The sequence below is a fragment of the Cyprinodon tularosa genome, unplaced genomic scaffold (assembly GCF_016077235.1).
Source record: "Cyprinodon tularosa strain WSP-4 unplaced genomic scaffold, ASM1607723v1 ctg197, whole genome shotgun sequence".
Classification (NCBI taxonomy): Eukaryota; Metazoa; Chordata; class Actinopteri; order Cyprinodontiformes; family Cyprinodontidae; genus Cyprinodon; species Cyprinodon tularosa.
In genome coordinates, this window is record NW_024038720.1 from 2,938,846 (window position 1) to 2,965,777 (window position 26,932).

General features: G+C 38.1%; 1 protein-coding gene across 2 annotated transcripts; it reads right to left on the reverse strand.

The window, feature by feature from the left end:
* Positions 1-586: 586 nt before the first annotated feature.
* On the reverse strand, positions 587-26,028 carry cmtm4 (CKLF-like MARVEL transmembrane domain containing 4). 2 transcript variants are annotated; one of them, XM_038283800.1, is made up of 5 exons: positions 25,714-26,028; positions 25,349-25,558; positions 13,590-13,766; positions 1,719-1,817; positions 587-1,490 (listed from the first exon to the last, which is right to left on the reverse strand). In XM_038283800.1, the coding sequence occupies exons 2-5, from the start codon at positions 25,532-25,534 to the stop codon at positions 1,326-1,328; spliced, it is 627 nt and encodes a 208-aa protein (XP_038139728.1). In that variant the 5' UTR covers positions 25,535-25,558; positions 25,714-26,028; the 3' UTR covers positions 587-1,325. The 2 variants fall into 2 exon arrangements, with proteins under 2 accessions (XP_038139728.1, XP_038139727.1); XM_038283799.1 differs by having other exon boundaries at positions 25,674-26,028.
* Positions 26,029-26,932: the final 904 nt, after the last annotated feature.

Here is a 26,932-nt window from a genome sequence, read left to right on the forward strand (position 1 = left end):
AAAAAAACTTTTTAATGCAATTTCTGTTTTTTTTTTCTTCAGTTTATCAACAGTCAAACATCATCCTTGTCCTTCCTCGTAGGGAGATATTTTAGATTAATCACCTGTCTCTCACAGATCTCCTTCCCCAACATGTCTGTAGTTTGTCTCACGGTGTAGTAGAAGAAAAATCAGTTCAAATAAAAACCAGCAGATGGAGCCATTGAGTCGGTTTGGAAAAAGTTCTAAACTTTATGGACATTTAGTCCAATTAGGATGTATATTCAATAAAAAAAGACCTCCTTTATCCTTAGAAGCAAAGATAATACTACTTCTCCAGATACACTTTGTTATCACCAGAGGAACCATTAAAAAAACAAAACATTTCAGGAATGTTAACTGCTTTGCGCCCAGTCTGCTTAAGCTTTCTAACAGACAACATGAAGAGACACAGCGTTCTGGTTGAGGCAACCTGTGATTCATATTTAGATGCATTATGTGTATTACAACTACAATAAAAACTGTCTGTACCTGAGATACACTTTACTGCCTGAGGAGACTGATCTAAAATACTCATTTAGGGGCCAAATATGTTGCAGAACTTGCTTGAACTTGCAGCTGAAACAATATATTGAATGGAAGTAACAAGTATAACATAATCATTTGAATCAGAGATCTTGATAGGGTGCTGAGATAATGGGATAAAATAAGGTCATTATTATGTACTATCACAACAAAAACAACAACAAAAAAGCCCTGCTAGAAGTTAATAAAACCAAGGCAAGCTTGATATCTAAGATTTTTGGTTGTCTAGGAATAAAGTTAAAACATATAATATAGAATTTTTTTCAGTGACAGTCAAATGTTTCTCATCAATCATAAAAACTGACCTTCCTACTGGCTGCTGATGGTAAATAGTTCACTGATTTCATGCTAGCAACAGTCAGAGACATTTGAGATGTCTTTCTGCTACCAGGACAGGTAGAGGCTGTAGGATAAAGGATCGATAAAGAGACGATTGCTGATAGAGCTACTGTCTATCCCTCGTCCATACGTCACAGAAACCTGGAGGACTGTAGGAAACATGTAAAACTCCAATCACAGTGAAAGGCAAAACCTCGGCTAATGTCACCACAGTGCTTTTTTAGTGACAATGAAGTGGAGGATGGTTTCCTTGTCGGTTTACACCTTTAGTCCCGATCCAGCCTTTCAGGACTCTCAATGGCTACTGATTGACTCTCTGGTTGTGAAAGGAATCCTGCTTTGGTGTGAGAGCTGTCGAGGTCCAAAACTCCATTAATTTCTTTTGCGTCCATGTCAGTCAGTCGCCTTCTTTTTGCCAGGTCTCATGCGAGCTCGGGTCGAGCCTCCATTTCTCCTCGAGATGCTGTGCGCGCTCGAATGTACTCGCTGGTCTGAGCGGCCCCCTGACACCCATTGCCGCGGCGCCACCTCCGTACTGCCAGGAAGGTGTTAAGGCCATACACACCTGTCACCAGGAAGCCAAAGGTCTGCATACAAGTAGGAACAGGAAGTAGGAGAACAATGTCTGAGTTTAAATTTAAAACTAATTAACTAGTTTAATAAAGGAGTTCCTTAAGTTTGCTTCTGCAAACCTGTCAGCAACCCAACAATCTAAAATCTGTTGCAGAGAAGATTCCCAGTAATAAAATGAGACATTTCTAAGGACAAAACTCTTGTTTTTGAAACATATCTGTTTAAGCAGACCAGAAACTTACCACTGCTGCTATTTCAGCTCCAGTGTTGTGGTTGATGCAGGCCAGAACGAGGGAAGAGAGGAAGAAGAAAAAGGTGCTGGCAGCGGTGTTAACTAGATCCTGCAGGAAGACACAAATACAGCAACAGCCCCATCTGTTAGGATCCATTGAGATCATTCATAGAAAAAATGGATGTAAAATACATCCATTACATTATATTATTATAATTTAATTAACATTTAAGATTTTCCTTGTTTGTACGAAGCTCTGTTTTCCTTTGTGAAAGGTATTTGTTTATTTTCCTTCCTGTAGGTTGTGTCAAAGAACCGGCAACTCATCACTGTCAGGCATTAAAAACATTAACTCAGAGAACCATAAAACTAGCCCACTGTTCTTGTCTCTTGTTGGGTTCCAAGTCCAGTGCGCCAAGAATAAACTTGGGATGATAATGAGCACGCTTCGATGACATTTATGGGTTTTATATTTCATACATCTCTCCTTCTCATCATCTAATAACACACTTCCATGAAGGTTGCCCTGGTAGCAGGTTTGGGATGCGCCAGGCCACAGAGCTTCAAAATGGCAGCAAATGAGATGTTTGATTATTCGCTTGTCGGCAGAAAGAGGAAGCCAGGGATTTGCTTCTTGAACTTTTAAGATTTTGTGGCCAAAATAGACCAATATTTTGTATTAATGTCCAGAACGGCTTTATATTATACAAACAGCACCTACTGTTGTATGACAGCATAAGAGTTCCAATAGTGTGTTCTGCTTTTTATTATAGTTGCTTAGAGACTGACAGACAGTCTGCTGAATAAACAGACCACTTTAAAATATACAGAGGTTATATAAGAATTACTGCCAAGGTCAGTGTGGGAGACGGTCCACTCATTTGTGCTGTATCTTGTAAAATTGGTATTCTATTCTATGATTTTCTATTCTATTTTCTTTTAATTTCTATTATTTTATATTCTATTCCATTTTATTCTGATTTTCTATTCTAATATTTTCTATTCTATTTTCTTTTAGAGATTAAAACCTCTAATATTGTCTGTCCGAAGAACATCCTGGGTTTGAGGTGTTTCCTCAAACAGGGAATTTTTATGTTCTCACTGTGGATAGTTGGATTTTCTCCAGAGGGTCTGATTTCCTCCCACAGTCTAAAATAACATGACTATGCAAATGGGTTTTTCTAAATTGCCCTTGGTCATCTGTGTGTGGTTGTTTGTCCTTGCTGTCTTTGTACTTTCTGGTGGTGTTTCGGGAGAAAAAGCCACCTTCCACCAGATGATTATTTTTTTTTTACCTGTTACAACAAATATACTTTTTAATGCACCAAAAGAAATCTTTTAGAAAAGAATGGTTCCTATAAAACGAACAGTCCTGTTTAGGTCCTGATAAATCATTTCCTACTTGAACTGACAAACATTTGGCAAACTTTGTCTCTAATTGAACTCACATCGACCACAGAAACACATCCTGGATGTCGTTCTTCACTAAACAAAGTCTACGTCCAACCGTCAAACCGACCAATCAGCTTCCTGGGTCCTAACTATGGCCATGCAAACACAAAAGAACCAGCCAAACATTAAAGAAACGAGCCATCTAACATCTCATCTTACACACACACCCTCTTTGCACATATATCCACCCCCCGCCTCTTTACACCACAAGGCTTTTAAAAGAAACACCCCTGTTTTACTGCTTCTCTGCCATGTTCAGTCAGAAAATGGTTAAACGAATGGCACCCAGAGTCCCTCGTGATCCGATGCATGATTTTAATCATTGCAGACAAGGTCTCTAATATGACACATGAGGCTTAAACAATAGCAAAGTCCCACACAGTGACTGCAGTCTTGGTCACACATGAGTCCATAAACCTGAGGAGGGAGGGGGGAATCTAGAAACGCTCTACTGATCAGCTGTTTAATCAGTAATCAATATTTCGACACATGGCATGGCACCCGAGTTATAACAGAGACCTTTGACCTTCTTCAACTCACACTCCCCCCCCACCCCCCCACCCCACCCACACACACACCTTTCTAGTCTAACCGGTTCAACAACAAAAAGCTTCCTAAATATTTGCCTGCCAGTGTTTGTGCTCCATCAGGTGAAAATCACGTTTTAAACAGAACCAGCTTGAGCAGCACAAGCTGGTTCATCAAACTGTCCTATAACCTCTAAGAAATTTTGAAGTGACTTTTAGCATGTTTTCTTTTTTTTTTTTTTTGTATCTGACAATACTTCTCACTTTTTTTCACCTTAAATAGTCATATTGGTGTGGGAAAAGTTTTCGTGAAGCATGTATGCAGAAAAAGCCATTTATCACTGCTTTGAAATAATATTTTTGTCTTTTTAAAAAAATGTAACATAAGATAATGTTGAATTGTTTTTGTATTTTTGTAAATATAGTTTAGTTATAAAAGGAGTTTAGCAAAAACTATATATATATAATTATATATAATTATTAATAATACTCAATAATATCTTGATTATTTTTTGTAAAACAAAATGCAACAATGTTTTTACTATAGCTCAACATCCTCATTATTATTTCTTAATAATACTAAATAATATTAATAATACCAGTAATCTCCTTATAATAAAAATGGACAGTATAACACTTATCAACAAAAATACTCTAATACATATAATACATGGTTTTCAGTAGGTGTTGTTAATTACTGTCAGGATAATTATCACTGATGATGTGTGAGTTTATTACACCTTAATATTAGCTGCCTGTTTTGTGTCAGAACTGATGTTTTATCCAACAGTTAATCTAATTAAGACAGTTCCTCTGTCCGGATATACAGTTATAATCATCTTTCTGTATGTGGCAAAGATTTGAGAATAGAATGAGAGCGGTGTCCTTCAGCTAAGAACGAAGTGTAATATTTTGATAAGGCTGGAGCCATGGATGTCTCCTCATCTGCTAACTTGTTTGCTGTAAAATGCCTCTTTAACTGTTAATCTGGGCCACTGCCTGAGAAGTAAGCCCAGGGGTATGCAACTGCCTTCTGTAACTCTAAGCAACTTCTCTGATCTTAATAAAATTACAATTTCTATCATAAAATGTTTTCATGACTCATGGTTATTTAATACATATAATTTATGAAGTGTTATTTAAAGAGTTTGTCCCAGTGATCTCTTTTCAGGAAAAAGAACCGGAGAGAGAAACTTCAAGGCGCAGACACAGAGTCTATCAATTTACATTTCCATATATCCTTTTTATTATATTGTATCTCATTATTTGTTTAAATTTTCCTTTAGTTTGAAATCTTTTTTTCTCATCACTGCAGCTCTTCTGTTATTGAACACATCTAGATGAAATGCAGTGGAATTTTGCATTACTTCTTATTGCAGGTTTATTGATAAAATATGCTCCTCTTAGACTGTATTTACTCTCATAACTGTTCGGCTGCAGAACAAAGATGTGTGTTTATGTGAGGCAAGCATGAGCAGGGTGAGGGTGATTATTAAGATTTAATTAAAAAAAAAAGGCTAATTGTAGTGTGGATGTTTGCAAACCAAAACAACACATGGAGAAATGTAGATTTAAGTACTGCCTAATATTTAACATATATACCACATCATATCTACACAAAAGATATTTTTTCGATTTATCTGTACTACTGCTGTATGTTTTTTTTTTATAGTTTCTATATACTGGTATTTTTAACATTATTTATATTTTCTTTACATTTGAATCTTAATTTGGGGCTTTTCTTACTATATTGGGATAGTTTTTTTTTTTTTTTGCAGGAATAGAGAAAAAGAGCATAAGAGTAGATAAAAGGCAGATAAAGAAATAAATACACAGTAAGTTTGGAAGAAAACCTGGAAAAAACTTGAGACCAGAGTAGCGTTTATCCTTCCAGTTGAACGAAAATCCAAATTACACAATTAAAGCTGCAATAAAATGAAGCATTTTAAGCTTTAATTCAAATAGAGATCTATATCCAGTTGAATCAGGAGTAGGAAATTTGCTGCTTACTGATGCTTCCCTGTTCTGATTATTTCATCCTAATATCTCTAAAGCTTGATCAATATTAATGGTTTGAAGGTGAACAATGTGAAAAACCAGTAGGTATGAATAATGTGTTAAAGCTTGTGTTACTGGTCTGAAAATATCCTAGCTGACTTTATGATGTGCTTTTTGGACTTTGATGCAATGTGATGTTTTCCCAAAAACAATATCAACTGTAAGAGATATAAGAAAAACCTAAAACACATTGACAGATCTTCCTGTTTTACTCCTAGTGAACCTTTCAGGACCTTTAAAAGGATTAAAAAGGAAGGATGGCTCTGGTTAGCTGAGGTGTTGTAGGACACACCTGACTGATAGGAAAAAAGGAACCGCCCGTTTTTCCTGCAGAGCTTGTTAGCAGCTCCCTGTCACTGAATGTGACTGCTCTGCTCTCAGGTCTGAAAGTGGAAATACTCGCTAAAGTGTAACTATGGAAACCCAAACGGCAGCAGCAGAGCCCTGGTTATGAAATCTATTCTCCTGACAGTTACTGCCAGCCATGCAGGGCCAAAAAGCAACATGATGAAAGTTTGCTCTTGCCTTTGGTCTACCTGGGTGGTGGACTTCAGCTGTCCAAACCAGGACAGCTTTTATTGGATTCTACTTCATGTAAAGTAAATACGACATGTGAAAAGTGGTCTCTGGTCTGGACTGCTGACAGATTAACAATTGATGTTAGAAATAACTAGAACCAGAACCCTTTGCTGGTCAGAGCCGTTTATTTAAAGAAAGCATTCAAAGTACGAAAAGCAACCATCTGTGTGGATCTTGGACAGCAAGGTTGTGGAGAATTAGAAATAAACTACAAATAAGGTTTTTATTGTTGTTATTGATCGGTAAATAAAAATGATTAAACCACTTGTTAAAATTCGGACAGAATTAATCAAAACAGATATTCGTAATAGGGATTTTAATATCCAGGTGAATTTTTTTATTTTTATTTTTATCAGAATGTTATTGAACAAAAAGCTGCATTTCCTGGTCCTGGTCCAAATAGACTCATGTTTGATTTAATGGTGTCAAATCATAAAACAACGGATGTGAATGATGGCAGCTGATGCCTATTTCACAGCTTTTTATGGGGATCTAATCAGCTTTTTTTTTTTTTTTTTTATCTAGAGTGTTTTCAATGATTAGTTGTGGACTGGATTAGCCTACAGTTAATAAAAATTATTTAAAAACTAAAGAATTCAATGGTTTGACTATAGACCCAGTTTAGGAACCATAGATTAAAATTTACTGAGCTAAGGGGTTTAAAAAGCCACAAAGTTCAATTTTTGAGATTTATTTTGTCATTTAGAACTTACTTATCTGCATGTTGTATATATATATATACACTCACCGGCCACTTTATTAGGTACACCTGTCCAACTGCTCGTTAACACTTAATTTCTAAGCAGCCAATCACATGGCGGCAACTCAGTGCATTTAGGCATGTAGACATGGTCAAGACAATCTCCTGCAGTTCAAACCGAGCATCAGTATGGGGAAGAAAGGTGATTTGAGTGACTTTGAATGTGGCATGATTGTTGGTGCCAGAAGGGCTGGTCTGAGTATTTCAGAAACTGCTGATCTACTGGGATTTTCACGCACAACCATCTCTAGGGTTTACAGAGAATGGTCCGAAAAAGAAAAAACATCCAGTGAGCGGCAGTTCTGTGGGCGGAAATGCCTTGTTGATGCCAGAGGTCAGAGGAGAATGGCCAGACTGGTTCGAGCTGATAGAAGGGCAACAGTGACTCAAATAACCACCCGTTACAACCAAGGTGGGCAGAAGAGCATCTCTGAACGCACAGTACGTCAAACTTTGAGGCAGATGGGCTACAGCAGCAGAAGACCACACCGGGTGCCACTCCTTTCAGCTAAGAACAGGAAACTGAGGCTACAATTTGCACAAGCTCATCGAAATTGGACAATAGAAGATTGGAAAAACGTTGCCTGGTCTGATGAGTCTCGATTTCTGCTGCAACTTTCGGATGGTAGGGTCAGAATTTGGCGTCTACAACATGAAAGCATGGATCCATCCTGCCTTGTATCAACGGTTCAGGCTGGTGGTGGTGGTGTTATGGTGTGGGGAATATTTTCTTGGCACTCTTTAGGCCCCTTGGTACCAATTGAGCATCGTTGCAACGCCACAGCCTACCTGAGTATTGTTGCTGACCATGTCCATCCCTTTATGGCCACAATGTACCCAACTTCTGATGGCTACTTTCAGCAGGATAATGTGCCATGTCATAAAGCTGGAATCATCTCAGACTGGTTTCTTGAACATGACAATGAGTTCACTGTACTCAAATGGTCTCCACAGTCACCAGATCTCAATCCAATAGAGCATCTTTGGGATGTGGTGGAACGGGAGATTTGCATCATGGATGTGCAGCCGACAAATCTGCGGCAACTGTGTGATGCCATCATGTCAATATGGACCAAACTCCCTGAGGAATGCTTCCAGCACCTTGTTGAATCTATGCCACGAAGAATTGAGGCAGTTCTGAAGGCAAAAGGGGGTCCAACCCGTTACTAGCATGGGGCACCTAATATAGTGGCCGGTGAGTGTATATATATATATATATACACTATATTGCCAAAAGTATTTGCTCACCCATCCAAATTATTGGAATCAGGTGTTCCAATCACTTCCATGGCCACAGGTGTATAAATTCAAGCACCTAGGCATGCAGACTGTTTTTACAAACATTTGTGAAAGAATGGGTCGCTCTCAGGAGCTCAGTGAATTCCAGCGTGGAACTGTGATAGGATGCCACCTGTGCAACAAATCCAGTCGTGAAATTTCCTCGCTCCTAAATATTCCACAGTCAACTGTCAGCTGTATTATAAGAAAATGGAAGTGTTTGGGAACGACAGCAACTCAGCCACGAAGTGGTAGGCCACGTAAACTGACGGAGCGGGGTCAGCGGATGCTGAAGCGCATAGTGCGAAGAGGTCGCCAACTTTCTGCAGAGTCAATCACTACAGACCTCCAAACTTCATGTGGCCTTCAGATTAGCTCAAGAACAGTGCGCAGAGAGCTTCATGGAATGGGTTTCCATGGTCGAGCAGCTGCATCCAAGCCATACATCACCAAGTGCAATGCAAAGCGTCGGATGCGGTGGTGTAAAGCACGCCGCCACTGGACTCTAGAGCAGTGGAGACGCGTTCTCTGGAGTGACGAATCGCGCTTCTCCATCTGGCAATCTGATGGACGGGTCTGGGTTTGGCGGTTGCCAGGAGAACGGTACTTGTCTGACTGCATTGTGCCAAGTGTAAAGTTTGGTGGAGGGGGGATTATGGTGTGGGGTTGTTTTTCAGGAGCTGGGCTTGGCCCCTTAGTTCCAGTGAAAGGAACTCTGAATGCTTCAGCATACCAAGACATTTTGGACAATTCCATGCTCCCAACTTTGTGGGAACAGTTTGGAGCTGGCCCCTTCCTCTTCCAACATGACTGTGCACCAGTGCACAAAGCAAGGTCCATAAAGACATGGATGACAGAGTCTGGTGTGGATGAACTTGACTGGCCTGCACAGAGTCCTGACCTCAACCCGATAGAACACCTTTGGGATGAATTAGAGCGGAGACTGAGAGCCAGGCCTTCTCGTCCAACATCAGTGTGCGACCTCACAAATGCGCTTCTGGAAGAATGGTCAAAAATTCCCATAAACACACTCCTAAACCTTGTGGACAGCCTTCCCAGAAGAGTTGAAGCTGTTCTAGCTGCAAAGGGTGGACCGACGTCATATTGAACCCTATGGATTAGGAACGGGATGTCACTTAAGCTCATATGTGAGTCAAGGCAGGTGAGCAAATACTTTTGGCAATATAGTGTATATATATATATATATATATATATATATATATATATATATATATATATATATATATATATATATATATATATATATATATATATATATTTTTTTTTTTTTTTTTTTTTTTTTTTTTTAGATAATTGGATATAAAATACAAAATCAGCCCTGTATTATTTGTTTGTGTACTTATCCAGACAAGGTGACAGGATCTATAAAAAAAATTACATTTAAATATGATCAAACTGTATCATACACAAATAGATATAGAAATACTCTGTGTTTGGCTTGGGCAGGGATATATCTGGTATGTACAAGTTAAGGATTAACACCACATGTTCAATGTTTTCCCAATGATTTTAAAACTCAGTGCACTTGATGCAGTCCATGATCCTCATGCAGGACTACATGGCTTGTGCTTTGGGCTAAAATGTGATCCAGCAGTCCAGGGTTCTACCAATCATCTCAATGCAAAGTTCACGCAGAAGACATCGCCTTAATACCCTTGTGGTATGCAGTGTGCTATGCGCATGTGATTGAGGAATGGCATAAATATACTCAAGTTCTCTAGCATGAAGTCTGTCTGCTGCAGCAGCAGCTTCAAATTACTACTTTAAAAATAGGGATTTTTATGTCAATTTATGTCATTCAAAATAAAAGGAACTCGGATTCAAATTATCATTCTGGTTTGCATGTCAATGTAAATTAATATATAAAATCACAAATTAGATAAAAAAAAAATCCTTTCTAAAAAACTGGTCTTGATACTAAATAACTACTGCATTGTGGCGTGACCATCAGTCTGAAAGTTCAGTCATGCATTAAGTTTGATTAGAAGCTGTGTTCTCAGAATAAACAACCAGATTATATAAGGCAAACAGCCAAACTATCCAGTCTGCTGCCCTCTTTTTAAAAGAGACAAAAAGCAACCCCACCGCCTCTCTGTATCCCCTCTTTTCTTTTTCTAATCTCTTTCTGATGCTCTTATTAGGCTATGACCTAGACAACTAGTGCATCGGGCGTTTTGAAAGGCTGACCTCTGTTCTCGAGCTTGTAATTAGCGAATAACTTCACAACAGTCCCAGCATTCAATGCATGTCCTTATGGAAGATGTGGGAGTTTATTCAAGGCCCACCAACCTCTTTGCTACCAAAGACACAACGAATCAATCGAAACAATAAATTCTCTCAGCACATTTAAATCCATATCCAAATCATTGAACAGCTCAGCCCCACAGAGGGCTGCTGCTCGGGTCACAGTTGGAAAAACAAGGAAGCAGAACCAAAGGGTTCACTGTCGGTGTCCATTTGTAGTGAAATGGCTGAGCCAGCTTTGAACTTTGCAGATATTCTCAGCATGAGGCTGAGGAGACACTCTGAAGAGAAACCGGGGATTGCGATTTGTGTGACATAACAGTAGTTGTGGAAAATGAAAAGTAACACCTACATAAAAGTCTCTGATAAACAGAATAAACTGCTGTGCTGAATTTGTTTTTATGCTTCTCGGGCAAAAAAAAAGACCTTTTGCATTAACAAATGGTTTCATGGAGCCAAAAAAACTCAGCCCACTTCAAAATGAGGTCTTTAAAGTAACATAAGACACAATTCATGTTGATAACATGTCTAGAAACTATTTGCTGCGTTCTTGATCAAAACAATGACTTCATCTGCCTTGTATTAAATTGAGACAAAGAAAACATCTCAACATGAGGATTTCCAATCATAAATAAAGTAATGGTTTAATGTGTTGGGTTAAAAAATACAAAATCAGCCCTTTTTAATTGAGTCTGGCCTCTTAAAGTCTCTAAAAGTTTTTTGGTGTACAGTTCTCCCCAAAAAAAGCAGAAGCCAGAGCCCACCTTCTCTTCATGTTTGAGGTTGAACACTGCCGGAGGAAAACCATGAAGCCTCTGATATCTGTGGTCGGGTTTGGACGTCAGACTAAACTACATCGCCATGATATTCACTGTAAGCTGTGTGGCCCCTGGAAATACAGCTCAAGACAGTTTAGCTACACCCCTGTGTAAAAAATGCACATGCACACACACACACACACATATACATTGCACATGCAAATGCTGGTGTGTAGGCAAATACAGGAACCCTACCAGGATCTGCAGGAGAACTCCAACCAGCTCATTTGCTTACAGCTGACATAGCAAGTCGTCAAACTGTAGGCTCTCAGGAATAATGACTTGCTGTGAGAATCAAGCTTTACTGTCTTAATAAATGCAAGACAAATTATATTGATTCTGCATAGAAGTAGAGCGTAAGTAGTGCAGTTTCTCCCATGCATACTTTAAAATGCCTGTTTGCTTTAGGGTAGTCAAAATAAACAATATTATAATTAAATCAACAGTAAAAAATATATGCTTTGTGTTTTTTTTTAAAGATCCTGATTTGGGCCAAATCAATACAAACTGGGTCACTAACATTTTTTCCACTTGGCTTGCAGCATTCATACAGTAGTGCTGCAGACACACACTGATACTTAGCCCCTCCCCTGCCCACAGTGGTTCACCAGAACGGCCAGGGCAGAGAAGGAAAACAGTGAGCTGCTGCTGAAAGTTTAAAACTCTGGTGACATGGAAAGTATGTCCAGAGAAGAATAAAAAAACGGAAAAGGCAAAACCACAAGCATTATTCGAACGGATGCAGATAAGCCCTGAAACACGATGAGCAGAGTCTGACCGCTCTGATGTTTGAGGGGGATATAAAATGGTGAATAAAGCTTTTTTTTATCTGCAACAGTGAAGAAGTAAACATGCAGGAGAGATTAAGCTAACATCGTCTATTAAAATATTAGCAGCTTACAGACGGTTAGTAGATGGCTAAATATGGGTACGAAACGGCAAAGCAGTGAAATGAGTGCAGCCTTTTTCTCCTCTGTTCATGATAAAAGACTTAGAGGGAAGTGGGCCAATTAACAAAACACGCAACACAGCCAATTAGGCTATTGAACTATTAGAAGCAGCCTTCCTCCTTTTATTTATTTTACCTGTGCATACTACCATTATCCTGTTTTTTAACTTATTGTCTTTAGCCCCTTTAACGACGCTTGTTACACAGTTCTGCTACATCATTGCAGTAAAAATTAATAATCTGTACTTTAACTGTATAGACTAATTATAGTATAGAATCATCACTGAGGATATTTACTCACGCATCCATTAACTTTGAAGCTACATCTGAACGCCTTCAGTAAACACCAAGGATCATTTTGTATTCCCAGCCCTGCTCGAGTCTTTTCCCTTTTGAAATCTTTTTTTTTTGTGCTTATTTACACACTGGATGTCTGACTTTTCTTCATTGTTTCCACACTTCACTATGATATGTGAACTGGCTTAGCCGTAGTAGGCACATATACAGTATCATTCCTCCGTTTTTATTGTAAATATACACAAAGGTCTTTATTTACTGACAAATTGAGCAAAAACAAAGAGTGAAACAACAATGTAACAAATAAAATTCCAACAGGACACGCTAATCTTTCAGAAAACAACTTTGTATCCGACTAGAATGAGTTACTGGAAAATAAATATTTTTGAAATGTCAAATAATGTAACTATGCAACCAAAAGGCTGCTACATACGACCCAAAGATTGAGACCTTTTTTCGCGCTCCTGCAGCGAATGACATCATTTTTTTCTCTCAGTCCTGTCTTGGGAGGTTGTTGTCAACACAACCTCTAAGCAAACCTTTTTCTCCCAGGTGTCAGACTGCTGTACTGGAGTTGGACTGGATTTAGATGGGTATTTCCAATTAGCCTCAGAGCACACACAAGCTGTTCTTCCTGTCTGCTCCTCTACTTTCAGCTCTCCGCCTGTCCGCCTGTTCTATGCTCCGACCAGCTCTGTTTCCCCTTACCCTCCCCTTTTCTGATACATCTTCAGTGACGCGTTAGCTTCTTCTTGAAAGTGAATAATTGAAGGCCAAAGGGTTTTTGTTTTTGCCTCCTTGAGAAAAAAAAAGTATCTCTGTTCTTGTGGAGTTTGTAGCAGCCTTCCGACCTCAGACTTCCTCAGACACTGCAGTACTTTCCCCTCTTTCTACATACCGTGAGGTTCCAGTTGACCTGGGGAACCTTGATGTGGAGGTTAAGGCAGAAGATCAGGAGAAGAACTCCTGTCACCACGAAGGCACTGCAGCTGACAAACTCGAAGAAGTAGACACCTCCACAGGGAGAACACATCATGATGGTCTCTATGCAGATGAAGCCGATGAGAGCCAGGACCTGCAGACAATCAACAGAAAGACAAACTTAGAAGCACATTATTTTGACGTTATGCTTTTTATAAGTATGATGGTCACAGTTGGATGTGAATGCAGTGGAATCCCAAGCTGCCATGTCCTATAAAAAGACTAAAATGGCCATAAGCTTGTCTGCTGTGAGCTTGATGCCTGACTGCAGCCAGATCCCATCAACAAACCACAAAATGGAAAAGCAGTTCTGCTCTGCAGGAGTTTCTAAGCTTTCTAGAGTCCCAAAAAAGACACATAACTTAAAGATTGGCTTAAAAAAAAACAAGAGACATAACAGAAGCTTATAAAAGAACAATCAAGCAACCAGTGAGGGGCAGAACCAAGAAATCCTACATAATATATGTTAGTGTCACAAGGTGGGATTAAATAAACATTTTAAATGTAATCCAAGCACAGAAATAATAGAGTGAAAATATGAAAATTTCACTTCTCAGAAAGAAGTGAAACAAAACGCACACGTATGTTGAAGGTGTTCTGGGGAAAAAGGGAGAACAGTTCCTTTAAATGACCCTCACTTATTTACAAGTTTTAATAACCATTATGCATTTGGCCTGATTTGCCAAAAAGGAGAACGTTTTCCCCAGCTCTGCACATAGATTTATGTTTTGATTCTAGTTGCAAAAAAAAAAAAACGCTGCTGTCCTTTTTATCATAAAAGTAAAAATGGGAAAACCTGTAAAGGACATGGCATCATATGTTCCTTCAAACTGAACCTAAAAAACAAAGACCTATGGTCTTAACTTCAGCTTCTAAATGTTTTGGTCTTGTCTCTGCACTCATTGGTCTCGGTTGGTGTGGTCTTGACAACAACACTATAGAACAAGTGCATTGGGGAAATGTACAGATAAGACAATCAGAATGTGGACTGATTCTCTTTTTCTATTCTCAACCTTTGATTTAAAAAAATTTTAAAAAGCACATTTATATCCAAAACACTGATATTCTGTGGATTTTGGGACACGTCAGAGGTAAAAACATTATACCGGTATTAAACAACTGTTTAAAGTTGTGTTTTTCAAACTTGTTTCAATTTAACCCTATAATGCCAAATGTATCGTATTTGATACGTATGGTTTCTGAAATGTTTTGCATCTGACACCTTTTGCATAATTTAATGGTAAAAACTTTGCTCAAAATCCTATTGTACACAATCAGATATACCTGATAACAGCCAGTAAAAGACTACACAAAAAATAATCTTGACTTATCGCATAGTAATAAATTATTAATATCAAAAATGTATTTCTGTTTTTTCTTTACATATTTTGTTAGAAGGGCAAATAAGGAATTCAAACCAAAAAAAAGGTTATTTTCTGTTTTGTTTTATTCTTGGGTCAGGCTTTAAAGGGTTAAGGTTGTTCCAATGGAAAAAAGGTAAATATGCTCTATAATTACATATAAATGAACAACAAAGCAACTCAGCTTTGATCAATCTAATTGCATGACATTTTGAACTGAAGTTTATTGAATGAGTCCAATGAGCTTAAAAACTCAGTATATACCTTTAATTCAGCTCTGTTAAAGAATCATAAAATCCCAAACCAAACTCTGTGACATCAGCCAGCAAAGGTTCGGGAATAAATGACAGATTTTCTGTGTTGACTGTTTCTGCAGCTTTCTGGCAGTATGGCGCCCAATAAATTCTCCAAACAATAAATTCAAGATAATAAATAAAGATCCTTTAGCCGTGGTTCTTAAGTGGCAACATAACCTCTCTACAGTTTCCAGTATCACATTCATGCCGCCAAGAATGTCCTTAAAGTTCAATTGTTTGCATTATTTTTAGAACCAATGGCTTAAAAAATTAAAAGCGATAGATTAAAGGTGTTGATTTATTGTATGTCTCGTACCATGTGTTTTGGTTGTGCTGTTCTTTTTTCATCTCGTTACAGGTGATGAAGCAGACTGAAAATGTTTTGTCATTGTCTCCTTTCTCTTCTTTCTTTCATCTTTTCTCTTTCTTTTTTCCTTTTCTTCTTCTGTTTTTCTGCTCTATTTACATTGCAGTGTCCATATAAACTGTAAAACTCCCTGTGTAGTTATAATAAAGCAATTTCTATGCATGAAACAAGTCGAGCTATATGGCAATTGCCATACTGCTACACTTGTGAAAGTAAAATCTGTTGGGCTCCTTTTGGCATCAAGACAATTATTCTTATTGCCACATTGCCAAACAGGACACTGTTTAAAAAAATAAATAAATAAAATAAAATAAATTAAAAGCATGTCAGATCCTTTAAGTTTTAAAATATTATTCATCAAATTTCATTATATGGGGTTGACATAATTATTTATTGATAAAGAACCAACCTCTATTCCTCATATACTTCAGATTTTTAGAGAATTTGGTCTCTTTGGTTGGGAACTTATTTATCCCTGAATGTAATTGTTGCTTGAAAAAAATATTCAGAAATCACAAAATATATTATCACTGATTTAGCAGGACAGAAAGGATCGGACCATGTATTTCACTTATACTTAGTACACAAATCCTCAGGTAGACTTCATAATCTTAAATATCATTACAGGTCTTATATTTTGCATTCACTTTCTACATGTTTTTTTCCAATTAAATAAAACTTCACTGCAATGCATGAAGGAGAATATAGTGCATCCACATATACTCCACAACACACACATCTCATTTTAGGAGATGTTCAATGATTCTGGTCTCGCTTTCTTTTAAAGATTGATTCTTTTACCTGTCAGCTTCATAATTTTACCAATACCGGTACCTTTTTTATAATATATAATAATAATTTCATTAAATATAGAAAAATTTATCAAACTGAAACATTTAAAAAGGAAATTACCAATAGTAGGAATAACTACACCCAAAAAGATAATGGCTCTTTGTTGACCATCTGCAAATAACCTCATATTTATCCATTGCCTCAGTACCTTTCTCTTTATCGGGCCTGCTATAGTAAAGCAGGGAGGCATAGAAGGCACTATGTATTGCATGGCAGCACCAGTTATTCACTCTAAACTGGACTCTTTATATCTTTATATGTTGTTCAACAGACGTTAATGCAGCCTGAACTAAAAGGTCCCCCACCCGACACACACACACTAAAGATATCAGGCTCAATCTCCAGCTGGGTGCTTTTACTTCTATTGTATTTTGAGTTACCATGGCAATGTAAGTCACCAAAAACAGAAATCTCATTAAAACGCAGGGGTAAAAGGAAAGGAATTAATCATAGAAATCCACTACTTTGAAGACTGTTTGGTCATACTTTAACCTACAGATAAATTAGGTTAAAGGTTAGAAAAGTATATGTACATTTATAACAGCAACAGTTACTCCAAAATTATCTTTCAAGCAACAAAGTTTAAAAAGTAAGGTTAGAGTGCGGCGGGATGTTGGTCTCAGTGTGAAGGAGAGATTTTGACCACAATTCAATCCTTATTCTATCCATTTTTGATCAGTTTGTAGGTCAAACTCTCTGCTTCCTCATAACCTCTAGAACATGGACTTTAGATGAAGGTAAGATTTGGGCAGGAATGCAGGTGTGGCCTATTTTATCTCTTCCTCGCTATTTTTATGAATGACCTACAGATATGAACATGAAGCTTAAAAGAAAAATGCAATTTGAAAGATTCTTATCAGCACCTACTGACGCCCCATGTCAAGCTTCAGCCAATCACTGTTGGGACCGCACCTCCTTCGAAGCCAATCATCCTTCAAGATCCCCTTCATTTAGCTCCTGGCCTAGCTTCTCTCTCCTTCACGCCAGCAAACTTTCACCCACCTCCGCCCCATCTCTTCCCTCACTCTCGGGCTGTTGTTGGTCCCACTCATCTTCTGGCTTATTCCAGTTCTAGCGTCTGAGCCCCAGGGGGATGACTACTCTAATCCTTTTCCTAGGTTACTCATCCAAGGGATGATCGAGTCTTCTGCCGGGGCCTGAGCGCCAAAGAACGTATTTCCTTCATGTAAATAAAACTTTCTCTGTGTGAGTCTCTCCAGGTGGATATGGCATTGATTGACTGTTACAGCTCTCAGTGAAATAATTTGTTTAAATACCATTTATAGCGTCCATGCAGCGCTCATTTGTTCAGAACCTTTATATAGCCTAAAATCTAAACAAATAAAAATTTAATAAATAAAATAGAGACACAGGTCACATAATTTTAAAAGAGCTTATATTCATTATTTTAATTTCAGAAGTCTGTTTCTGAAATACATTTTTAAAAACTAACCTATTGAACATACAAAATTCTTTTTAGCATGACATAGTTTGTATGGAAAACCGTACAAAATGCAGCACATCGCTTTGACAAGAAAGGAAGAGAGACCAGCTGATTTCCTTCAAGCTAATTTAATCCCATGACAGCCAAACAACAGACCCCGACCATTTTCTCCTTTTCTTAAACCTGGCCTTAGCCTTAGCCCTGAACAAAGATATCTGCCTTGTTGGAGACTCCTGTACATTACTGATATCTTCCCCTCATAATAAGCACCAGAGACAACATGTCTATCAGTGACATAGATAAAGTACAACTAAGGCCCTCAGCCAACACTGGATAGAGTAAAGTTTTTTTCAGGACATCTATTGGTGCCTGAAGCTGTGTGCAGAGTTGGACGGGGACCCATCTGTGACTGAAACATAAGCGCAAAAAAAAAAGAAAGTGGAGGGCTGCTTTGGCTGAAAGATGATGTCATGTCTCAAGAGGAAAGTATATTGCTTCCACAAGGTCTCTTTGTAGCAGGTGTCCAGGAGGCAAACTATAATATATCTGTGAATATTAATGTAATGTATTTCATCTCAACCCTCCCAGATATGCCCTTTGTTTTTAATCATCTGTATAAATTCAGGATCATTCAGGATTTACCAGCTCTGTTCTTCTTTCCTCCTCTACTTGAAGGCATGCAGTAAGCTTTAGGATTAAACACACTAGATGTGCATTGGATGCTGATCCTCTTCTTACACACCATCTGTTGTGCACAGCTCTAACTCTGCAAGCTAAACACCATTATACGCTGCACCTCCATTGAACCCGTCTGTTTACAGTTCTCTGAATATTCTGCTTCAGCTGTTAAATTAAAACATTATTTATAGTTTAAATTTTCTTTACCTGCGTCTATCGTGCCACTGAGATGTTTTGAGACAGCTTCCTGACAATGTTGATGTGAACGCACTGTGTTTCTATGAACTGTAGTGACTATCTAGTGTTATTATTATTTTTTCTCAAACATTGGTTAAAGCAGTCTCTCTGATTGGAAATAGTTTATCTACACCCACAGAATAAAAACGTCCACAAACTGGAATCAGAATTTGTCAGAATGATACTTTAACAGATGTAGATAAAGTCTCACACAATATATTCAGTGTGGTCTGTTTTGCCACCAGGCTTGGCGGGAAGTTCAATTGGATCAATGTAAGGCCCTGAGGGGTTTTAGAAGGGACACGAGGCCGATACGTGCTTATCGTCCCAGTCGGAGCACAAAGACAAAGGCAAACCTGTTACCAACAGAGACATGCCTTAGTCCGGTTACATCCCACTGGGAGGCGCCTCTGATCAGCCTGGGTCAGGTTCAGTCCATGTATTAATTTATGGAAGAGCTGATAGGTTGATGGGGGGGCTGCTATGTATGTAAGCATCTCACTTCATTCGTCTCAGCTGCTTCGGAGTTCATGAAGACAGGTTGATTATCTTAGCTGTGAGTCTGTTTGCAGTTAAAACTAGAGAACCAGGGACTTTAGTGCATTGACAGTTTTTTCACAGGCAATATGGCCCACTACCTCGGGTGGCTTAGCCTGGGGCTGCTGCCAGCTGCCCCCTGAATGAGTTTCTGTTTGTACAGAAAGGGAGAATCAGATCTGGATTTTTATCAGCACTATAAGGGAAAAGATGCTCACATACAAAAGCTGTGCAACAATGATAGAGTGGGTTTCTCATTAAGCTCTCAAAAACTGCTTAATTGGTTTTTCAAAGAAACTTAACTCCATTTTGATCAGGGATATGCAACATTAATCATAAAAAAGGAATGAAAATTTTACTATATTCCACTTTTCAGGTACGCTCTCCATCTGTGATGCCTCCTGGGTCAGAGGTGCTTCCTTCTCTTCAGGAGACTGATCCATTGTAACAAACATTTAGGTACTGCTCACATTCCTTCAATTACTTTTTATAAAAACAATAAACCAGTAAGAATTCCAGCAACTTTAATCTTCTAAATAAGAGACATCGACTTCCTCTCCATATAGGTAAATCTAGAATCCTCCAAATTAATAAATTCCAGCATATCTAGTGTCCATTTTGCTCTATCTGGATTGTTTATGTGAACTGTGTGTAAATAAAATGAAAGAAAAATAATTGTTTAACTTCTTGAAGGCTTAACAGATAGTTAAATATATTTCAAATCATTGTGACTCAAACATCAACTAAAATAATCAATATTAGAATTTTGATTTGAGCAGTCCTAGTTTGATCGTGTAGAAAACAATTCCTGACCCTTAGAGAGGATAAAGCATGCTCTGGATTATTCAACACCAAACAGGGATCACTTTAACCACTAAATGAACAAACAACAGTTTGAACACCCATCAAGGGACTTTAACAGGGAACCATTAATGCATTTATGCTGTTTTTTTCTGAGGGCATTTGTGTCTGTATAGTTAAAGAGTTTAAATTCATGTTGCGTTTCAACTAAAAGGGAATTTATTTCATAAAACACTTTATTTGCAGCCCAGCAGGTTCAAATTCACATTATAAATTAACACAGATGGCCTATTGGCTTCATGCACGCTGCATACAGCTTTGCTCAAAGAATCCTCAGTGAAAGAAGCGCAATAATTAACAAAGGGTTTTGATTGCTCATCGAGTGTGCCAAGGTACCCTTCATTTCCCTCGTTATGTAAGCTGAGTCAGTCCCTGCATGAACCCAATTAAACAGAGTCTTTTTTATGTCTTTGCAGGAGTAAATTTCAGAAAATGTAATTAATCTTGTTTCACATTAACTAACATGCACTATTTAAACACAACTGAATGTGCATTCAACTTACTTAGGGTGTATGTCAATGTTAAAAAAACAGAAACCTTTTTGTAAATGTAGATTTGGAGGTTTTAAAATAAACCCCAAAAATATACTGTTGAAAAAAGCAAAGTTTAGCTTTAGCAGAATCAACAATGATCTAACATAAACAAAGGTTTCCTACGGTCAGGCAATCAAAGCCTGCATTAAATAAATTACTTTATCTTGATCTCAGAAGATTTTCTGATAACAACTATCCTTGCTTCAAATATAAAAGGAAGCTATTATCATCCTTATATGGAGCTTTAATGAGTTCATCTGGTATTTCATTCCAGCTATTATTTCCTTATACCTTGAAAAAACTTAAAAAAGTGTGTTATATTGGGGTAAGGCATTTCAATAGGTATATCTATTTTACCAATTTATTTAATCTCTGTGTTATTTATGTCATAACCAATGCAAATAATTTGTTTATATCACAAAAGTGCTCAGAATACTTCCACTGCTTAGTAAATCCAAGGTCACTCTGGGTTATTTTGTTTGTTGAAATATAAAATCATTGCCAATATCAAAGAGGTATTAAACAAGGCCTGAGTTTAGAGGGACTATAATAAACAATTCCTTTCAAAAAGTAATTAGGAGGGAGCCATTGTAAGGAGGAATGGGTGAGACTTTCCAGCACACACAGGTCACAGTGAAAACAGTTAAAAGTTGACAAGTTTATGATTCCCGAAGCAGAACTCTTTCTTCTGCCATGCCTAGAAAATAGGGGAGTTTTCTTTCTGTGCTAATGGAAATAACTTCTTTATGTGACTTAATAAAGCTTATCTCCTCACAACAAATACTCAAGGACTATTAACCAAATCGCAGTTTCAGATTTCATCACATGCAGTCAGATCTTAGCTTTACACGGTTATCTTGCATCCTTGGATAGGATATTAAAATTAAAGGCCAGCGGAGCTATTAATGTTTGGCTAGAAGCCGGTAAGGCTCTTCAAAGATACTGAGTGTAACTTGGAAGGCTTTCATCGGTCCTTTCCTTGTCAGAGAAAGACAAATTTGACTTTCTCAGCTGCAAAAACCATTATGGCAGCGAAACAAGCCCCTGACACAAATAAAACCAGTCGAAGAAAAGTATAGCAACAGGATAAACACTGCTTTGGGACGTATTCAAATCCATTGAATTTTCTCAAATCTTTTTAAGATAAAAACTTAAACATCAATTTTTTTTATAATTGAATAAAACACATAAAAAAAAGGACTTTTACGCCTACATATGAATATGCTATGTGTGGTGGAAACCTTAACACCATGAAACAGTGGTGGCAATATAATACTATGTGTGGACAGGAAAGGTAGTTAAGAGTTAACAGGTTAATAAATGGCGCAAAATTCTGGCCAGAACTGCAAGAGAAACAGTTTTAGATGCTAAATGGAAAATGATCCTCAACATACAGATTAGATTAGATTAGATTCAACTTCATTGTCATTACACGGGTACAGGTACAAGGCAACGGAATGCAGTTTAGGTCTAACCAGAAGTGCAATAGCAGCAAGTGCAGGACAAATATTGGTTCCATAAATACAGGACATGGGTTTCCTACTGAATGAGTATAGAGATGAATACCATTATAAACAGAATCTTACTAATAGATAAATATAATATATAGATAACTAGTGTTATGAACTAAATACAGCCAGTACAACTATGGAAGAGATTATATCCGAGCACATTCATGTTTTCAATGGTTCAGTAAAAGCCTAGTTTAAATCCAACAGCATAGGGTTTAGTAGTGGCATGGGTGTTGCGATACGATACGCATCATAATACGGTATTATCAAGATATTTCAATATTATTTTATATTGCAATATTATTACCAGCTAGCAAATGAAATGTATATATAAAAAAAAAAAACATTGAAAATATTGAAAATGCAATTATTTTGGTATCCATGTTGTTTGGGGTTCGAGTTAATCCACGTCTTCCACTGTAATTTCCTCAGTTACAGATACAGCGTTACAGAGGTAGCCCACTTTTCCTCATTGGTTTAGGTAAAATTTTTTCTTTTTTTATCGATAATAGGAACTGAAAAATCGATATTATATTGGGCAGCTGAAAAATCACAAAACATCGCCAATCGATTTATTCCCACACCTCTACCTAAAGGTATAGTGGAGGATGTTCTTCTTCCGGGTGGATCATTAAAATAAAAGATCCTACTAATTGTCAATCATTCTGGTGATATGTTAACATTAGGCTGTCCTACATGTTCATCTCCATTTTCACTTACAGTGTACCAGTGGTGAGTCTGACATACTGGAAAAAATGCAAATCTTCTTTTGGAAAGAAAGATGGTATGAACGATGCAAACAACAATTTTTAAACAGAGCGTGCACGACGAGAAATGGGCTGTTGCACGCTCTCGCTGGTGTTTAATAGACATTCCCTCTCAGAGCGGGTACAGCATTATGCCTGTTTTACTTTTTATTTTTAAGTGTAGAGGGCGGGTCTTTTGAAAAATTTGCAAAAATCCTCCCCATACCTTTAAGTATGACATAAACAATGATGCGCTCTGCCCAATGTGAGCTCTAGCCGTTATCTTAAAAGGAATTGGAGGTCTGATTCTTTTTATGTGCACAGCTGGTTGAGTCATACCCAAAAAAGATCAGGAGCTTCAAATGTAACAAGAGGTGTTTCTACAAGCTACTAAACCAGGAGAACAAATGCATACACAGATAAATTTCCATTTCTGTTTGTAAAAGATTCTGAAAACCGCGTACATTTCTCTTCAAATGTTAACACTTGAGCAGTGCACCTGCAGCTCAAGCTAAGGACACACCTTTGACGACCATGATGTTCAAATTATAGACAAAGAGAACAGATGGATTGAAGGAGGGATGGGGGAAGCCATCTTTAACAAAAGAGAAAAACAACACTGAGGGATGGTCGTTTTAGTTTCCAGTCAGTGAAACTCATTCCAAGGAAATCCTATAAGCAGTCCCATCATGATTCAGATTGGCAAGAACACAACTCACCAAATAAAAGACATCACTAACCCAGGTAACCAATGGGTGGGTCTTTGATTTGCATCTGATTTGAAAATGCTCCAACAAAGATGGGCCTGCATGTGATTAAAAACATCGGCTTTCCAACTACAGGTTGCTCAAGCGTGAGCCGCAAGAACCGCAGAATTCAACATGTTAGTGATAGAGCGAAAGTCTGGTATCCTCTTAAAGCTGTTTTTGGCTCTTCATCAAACATATTTATATAAAGAAAAATTTGTTCATGAATGAAAGCTTGATTTGCCAACAAAACGCTTATGCACCTCTAAGTTAAATCCCTCTATAACCAAAACTAGACAATGGCACAACCTTTAATCTTATAAATAAGCTTCAGTGTAAGTGACACTAGTATTAGTTTTCTTTTTTAGTGCATAAATTAACACTGACATTATCTCTGGAACAAAAAAAATAAATAAAAAAAACTCTGCCAAATGTCTACTTTTTTTTTTTATAGGTTAGGATGTTAGTAACTGTTTTTGGCCAATACACAATGACCATAAAGTTAAGCCCGTTTGTTATTATATAAAAAAAAGAAACACAATATAACTGCCATTACCTATAAGAATTGGTAAAACTATCATTCAAAACTGATTCAACAAACACTGTTCTGTAGCGGAGTTAAAATGTGAGGCCTTGTTTGAGTATGAATCTATTTAATAAGCTAAACTTCTCTTAGATTGATGACAGATGGCTTTGAATGCTCTCTTCCCACATGCACAAAGGTAAACATTGCAGGTGTGTGCAACAGCTGAGCTTCTTCTTAATCCTCTCAACACTCAAGCAAGATGCCAAAGCATTTAAACATTCCTCTTTCTTCTGCAAGACAAGCTCTAAAAGTGAACAAAAGAGGACGGAGCCAATGCTTTGGTTATGCTGTATGTAAACACTGACTGAGGTAATTACTACTCCCTGTTTCCTGTTCTGGACACACAAACACTTGATGTGCACAAGTGTGTAGTGCTGTATTGAGTTGTCTGGCACCAGAAGAAGAGAAGTAGACCAGCCTAAATTGATATTTCCTCCATTGCTGAGTTTTATCAGATCTTTGGGGAAGCTCGATTTACTTTGATGTTCCCTCTTATCTCATATCAGAGGTGTAATTAAAGCATAATAGATGACTAAGCGACTGGGAAGTAGTTTCATTACTGAACTCAGCACAATATATTAAACTGAGTTCATCTAAACTGTGGAGAAAATCACAAAAATAGTGTGATGTGGAAGCTGTGATGCTGGAAAACATGACATGTGGATGTTGATTGGTTAGTGATACAGATGCTGGTTCTCACCATTTATGCATGCTCTATTAAACCAATAATTCTTACATAAACCAACTTTGAGTTAATGTGTGGAAAATAAACCAATTAGCATGAAGGATGACACTGAATCAGTGCTTTTTTTTTCAAGTTCCCTGGAAATCTGGATGTTTTATCCAACTTAATGAGTTTCAGTGGCTTATGCTGTGCGTCATAGTCTCATGAATTGCAGCTTAATGTGTTCATGAACTCACCACTTCCACCGCCTTTAAAATCCCCAAGTAAGACCGGAGGTACTCCATGTCGCATCGTATCGCCCCTAAAACGTTGCGCGAAAGGACGGGCTCTGTGGTGGGCTGGTACGGGCTGCTGGCCCCGGAGATCATGGACGTGTTGGAGGCCTCGCCATCAAAGCCCTCGGTCTCCTCGGTGGTCCTCATGGTGATTTCTGGAGACTCTGGACCCTAAGCAGCACACTTTATTATTAACAGCATGGAGAGAAAGAGGAGGGGGGCGCGCAGCACTGGTAACAAACTCAGGGTCTAGGCTGCGCTGCAGGTTATGAGGCGGAGATCAGACTTGGTTTTATGTAGGCTGGAGGTGAACGGAGGGAACAAACCCTAAGGTTCGCTTTTCATCGCCTCATCCAGCGGTAGATGGTCCAGGTCACGACGCGCAAGAAAAGCAAAGCCGCTGCGTTTCCTCCCGCTGGCTTTAGAGAGCCGCACTCATCCTCTGGTTCCAGTCCCACTGTCCGTTTACACCCGGCGACCTAGATTATTATTTAGATCACACATTATCTATTATCTATAAGCGAAAGGAAAACAAATCCTCCAGTAATTGGGGTTCTAACTAACTCAATTAGAGAGGCGCGCAGTGGTCGCCGCTTTGCTCGCTGTGGATGGAAAGCAGCTTGTCTCCGCCCCCTCTGAAAAACTGCACATTCTTCACTAGGCTTGGTGCCCGATTTATTCCCAGGCAGCCTGTTAAACCGTTTCAGCCTGAACCACGTCGGGAGAGACCAATATAGCTGCAGTTTGCTCGCCGTATTTCCACTACACCATTAATTTGGCTCTTTTTACGCACACGTCTTTATCCTTCAAACGGCTTGTTTATGTTAAAATCTGTTGGTGCCGAATAATCACACATTTGGAGGGATACTTTAAAAACAAAATAAATAATTAGGATCCCATAAAATATATATTTTACGTAAGCAGTGGTTGCCAGAATAATTTAGATGGTTTCAAGTTACTCAGTGAAGTTCAGTTTCTTTGCGCGTTACTGGCCTCTAGTGGTAAAAAAGGGTATAACAAGCCACCTGGGGTTAAAAACAACCAACTAGTTTGTGGCTAGGCTTAAAAATCAATTATTGTTCTTCACGAAAATTGCCTACAATTGGATTCAGTTAACATTAAATGTTAACCTTCACTGTAATCAAAATATACATTTTATTTGATTCAACATCTAGATATGCACCAATATTTTTTTTGAGTTACCCGATACTGATACATGGGCTGAGCCAATATCCGATCCGGTACTACTGTTGAATTAACCATATACCTTGCCATGCAAGTAAAGACATCATGGTAACCATTTAACTCAGATATAAATCGTCATTAGCGACAGTGTGTGTTCTGTGCAATTACATAATCAGCTTTGCAATCATAAAATCACTAGAAAAAAAGTCACCAGATGCTGTAACTTTACTGCTATGTATGAAATACATATATATGTATATTCCATCATAAATATTTTAAATATAGAATATACATTTTAATATAATATACAATAATCAGTCCAGGTGTTGCCAAATTTCAGAGGTTTTTCACAGCCTGGCC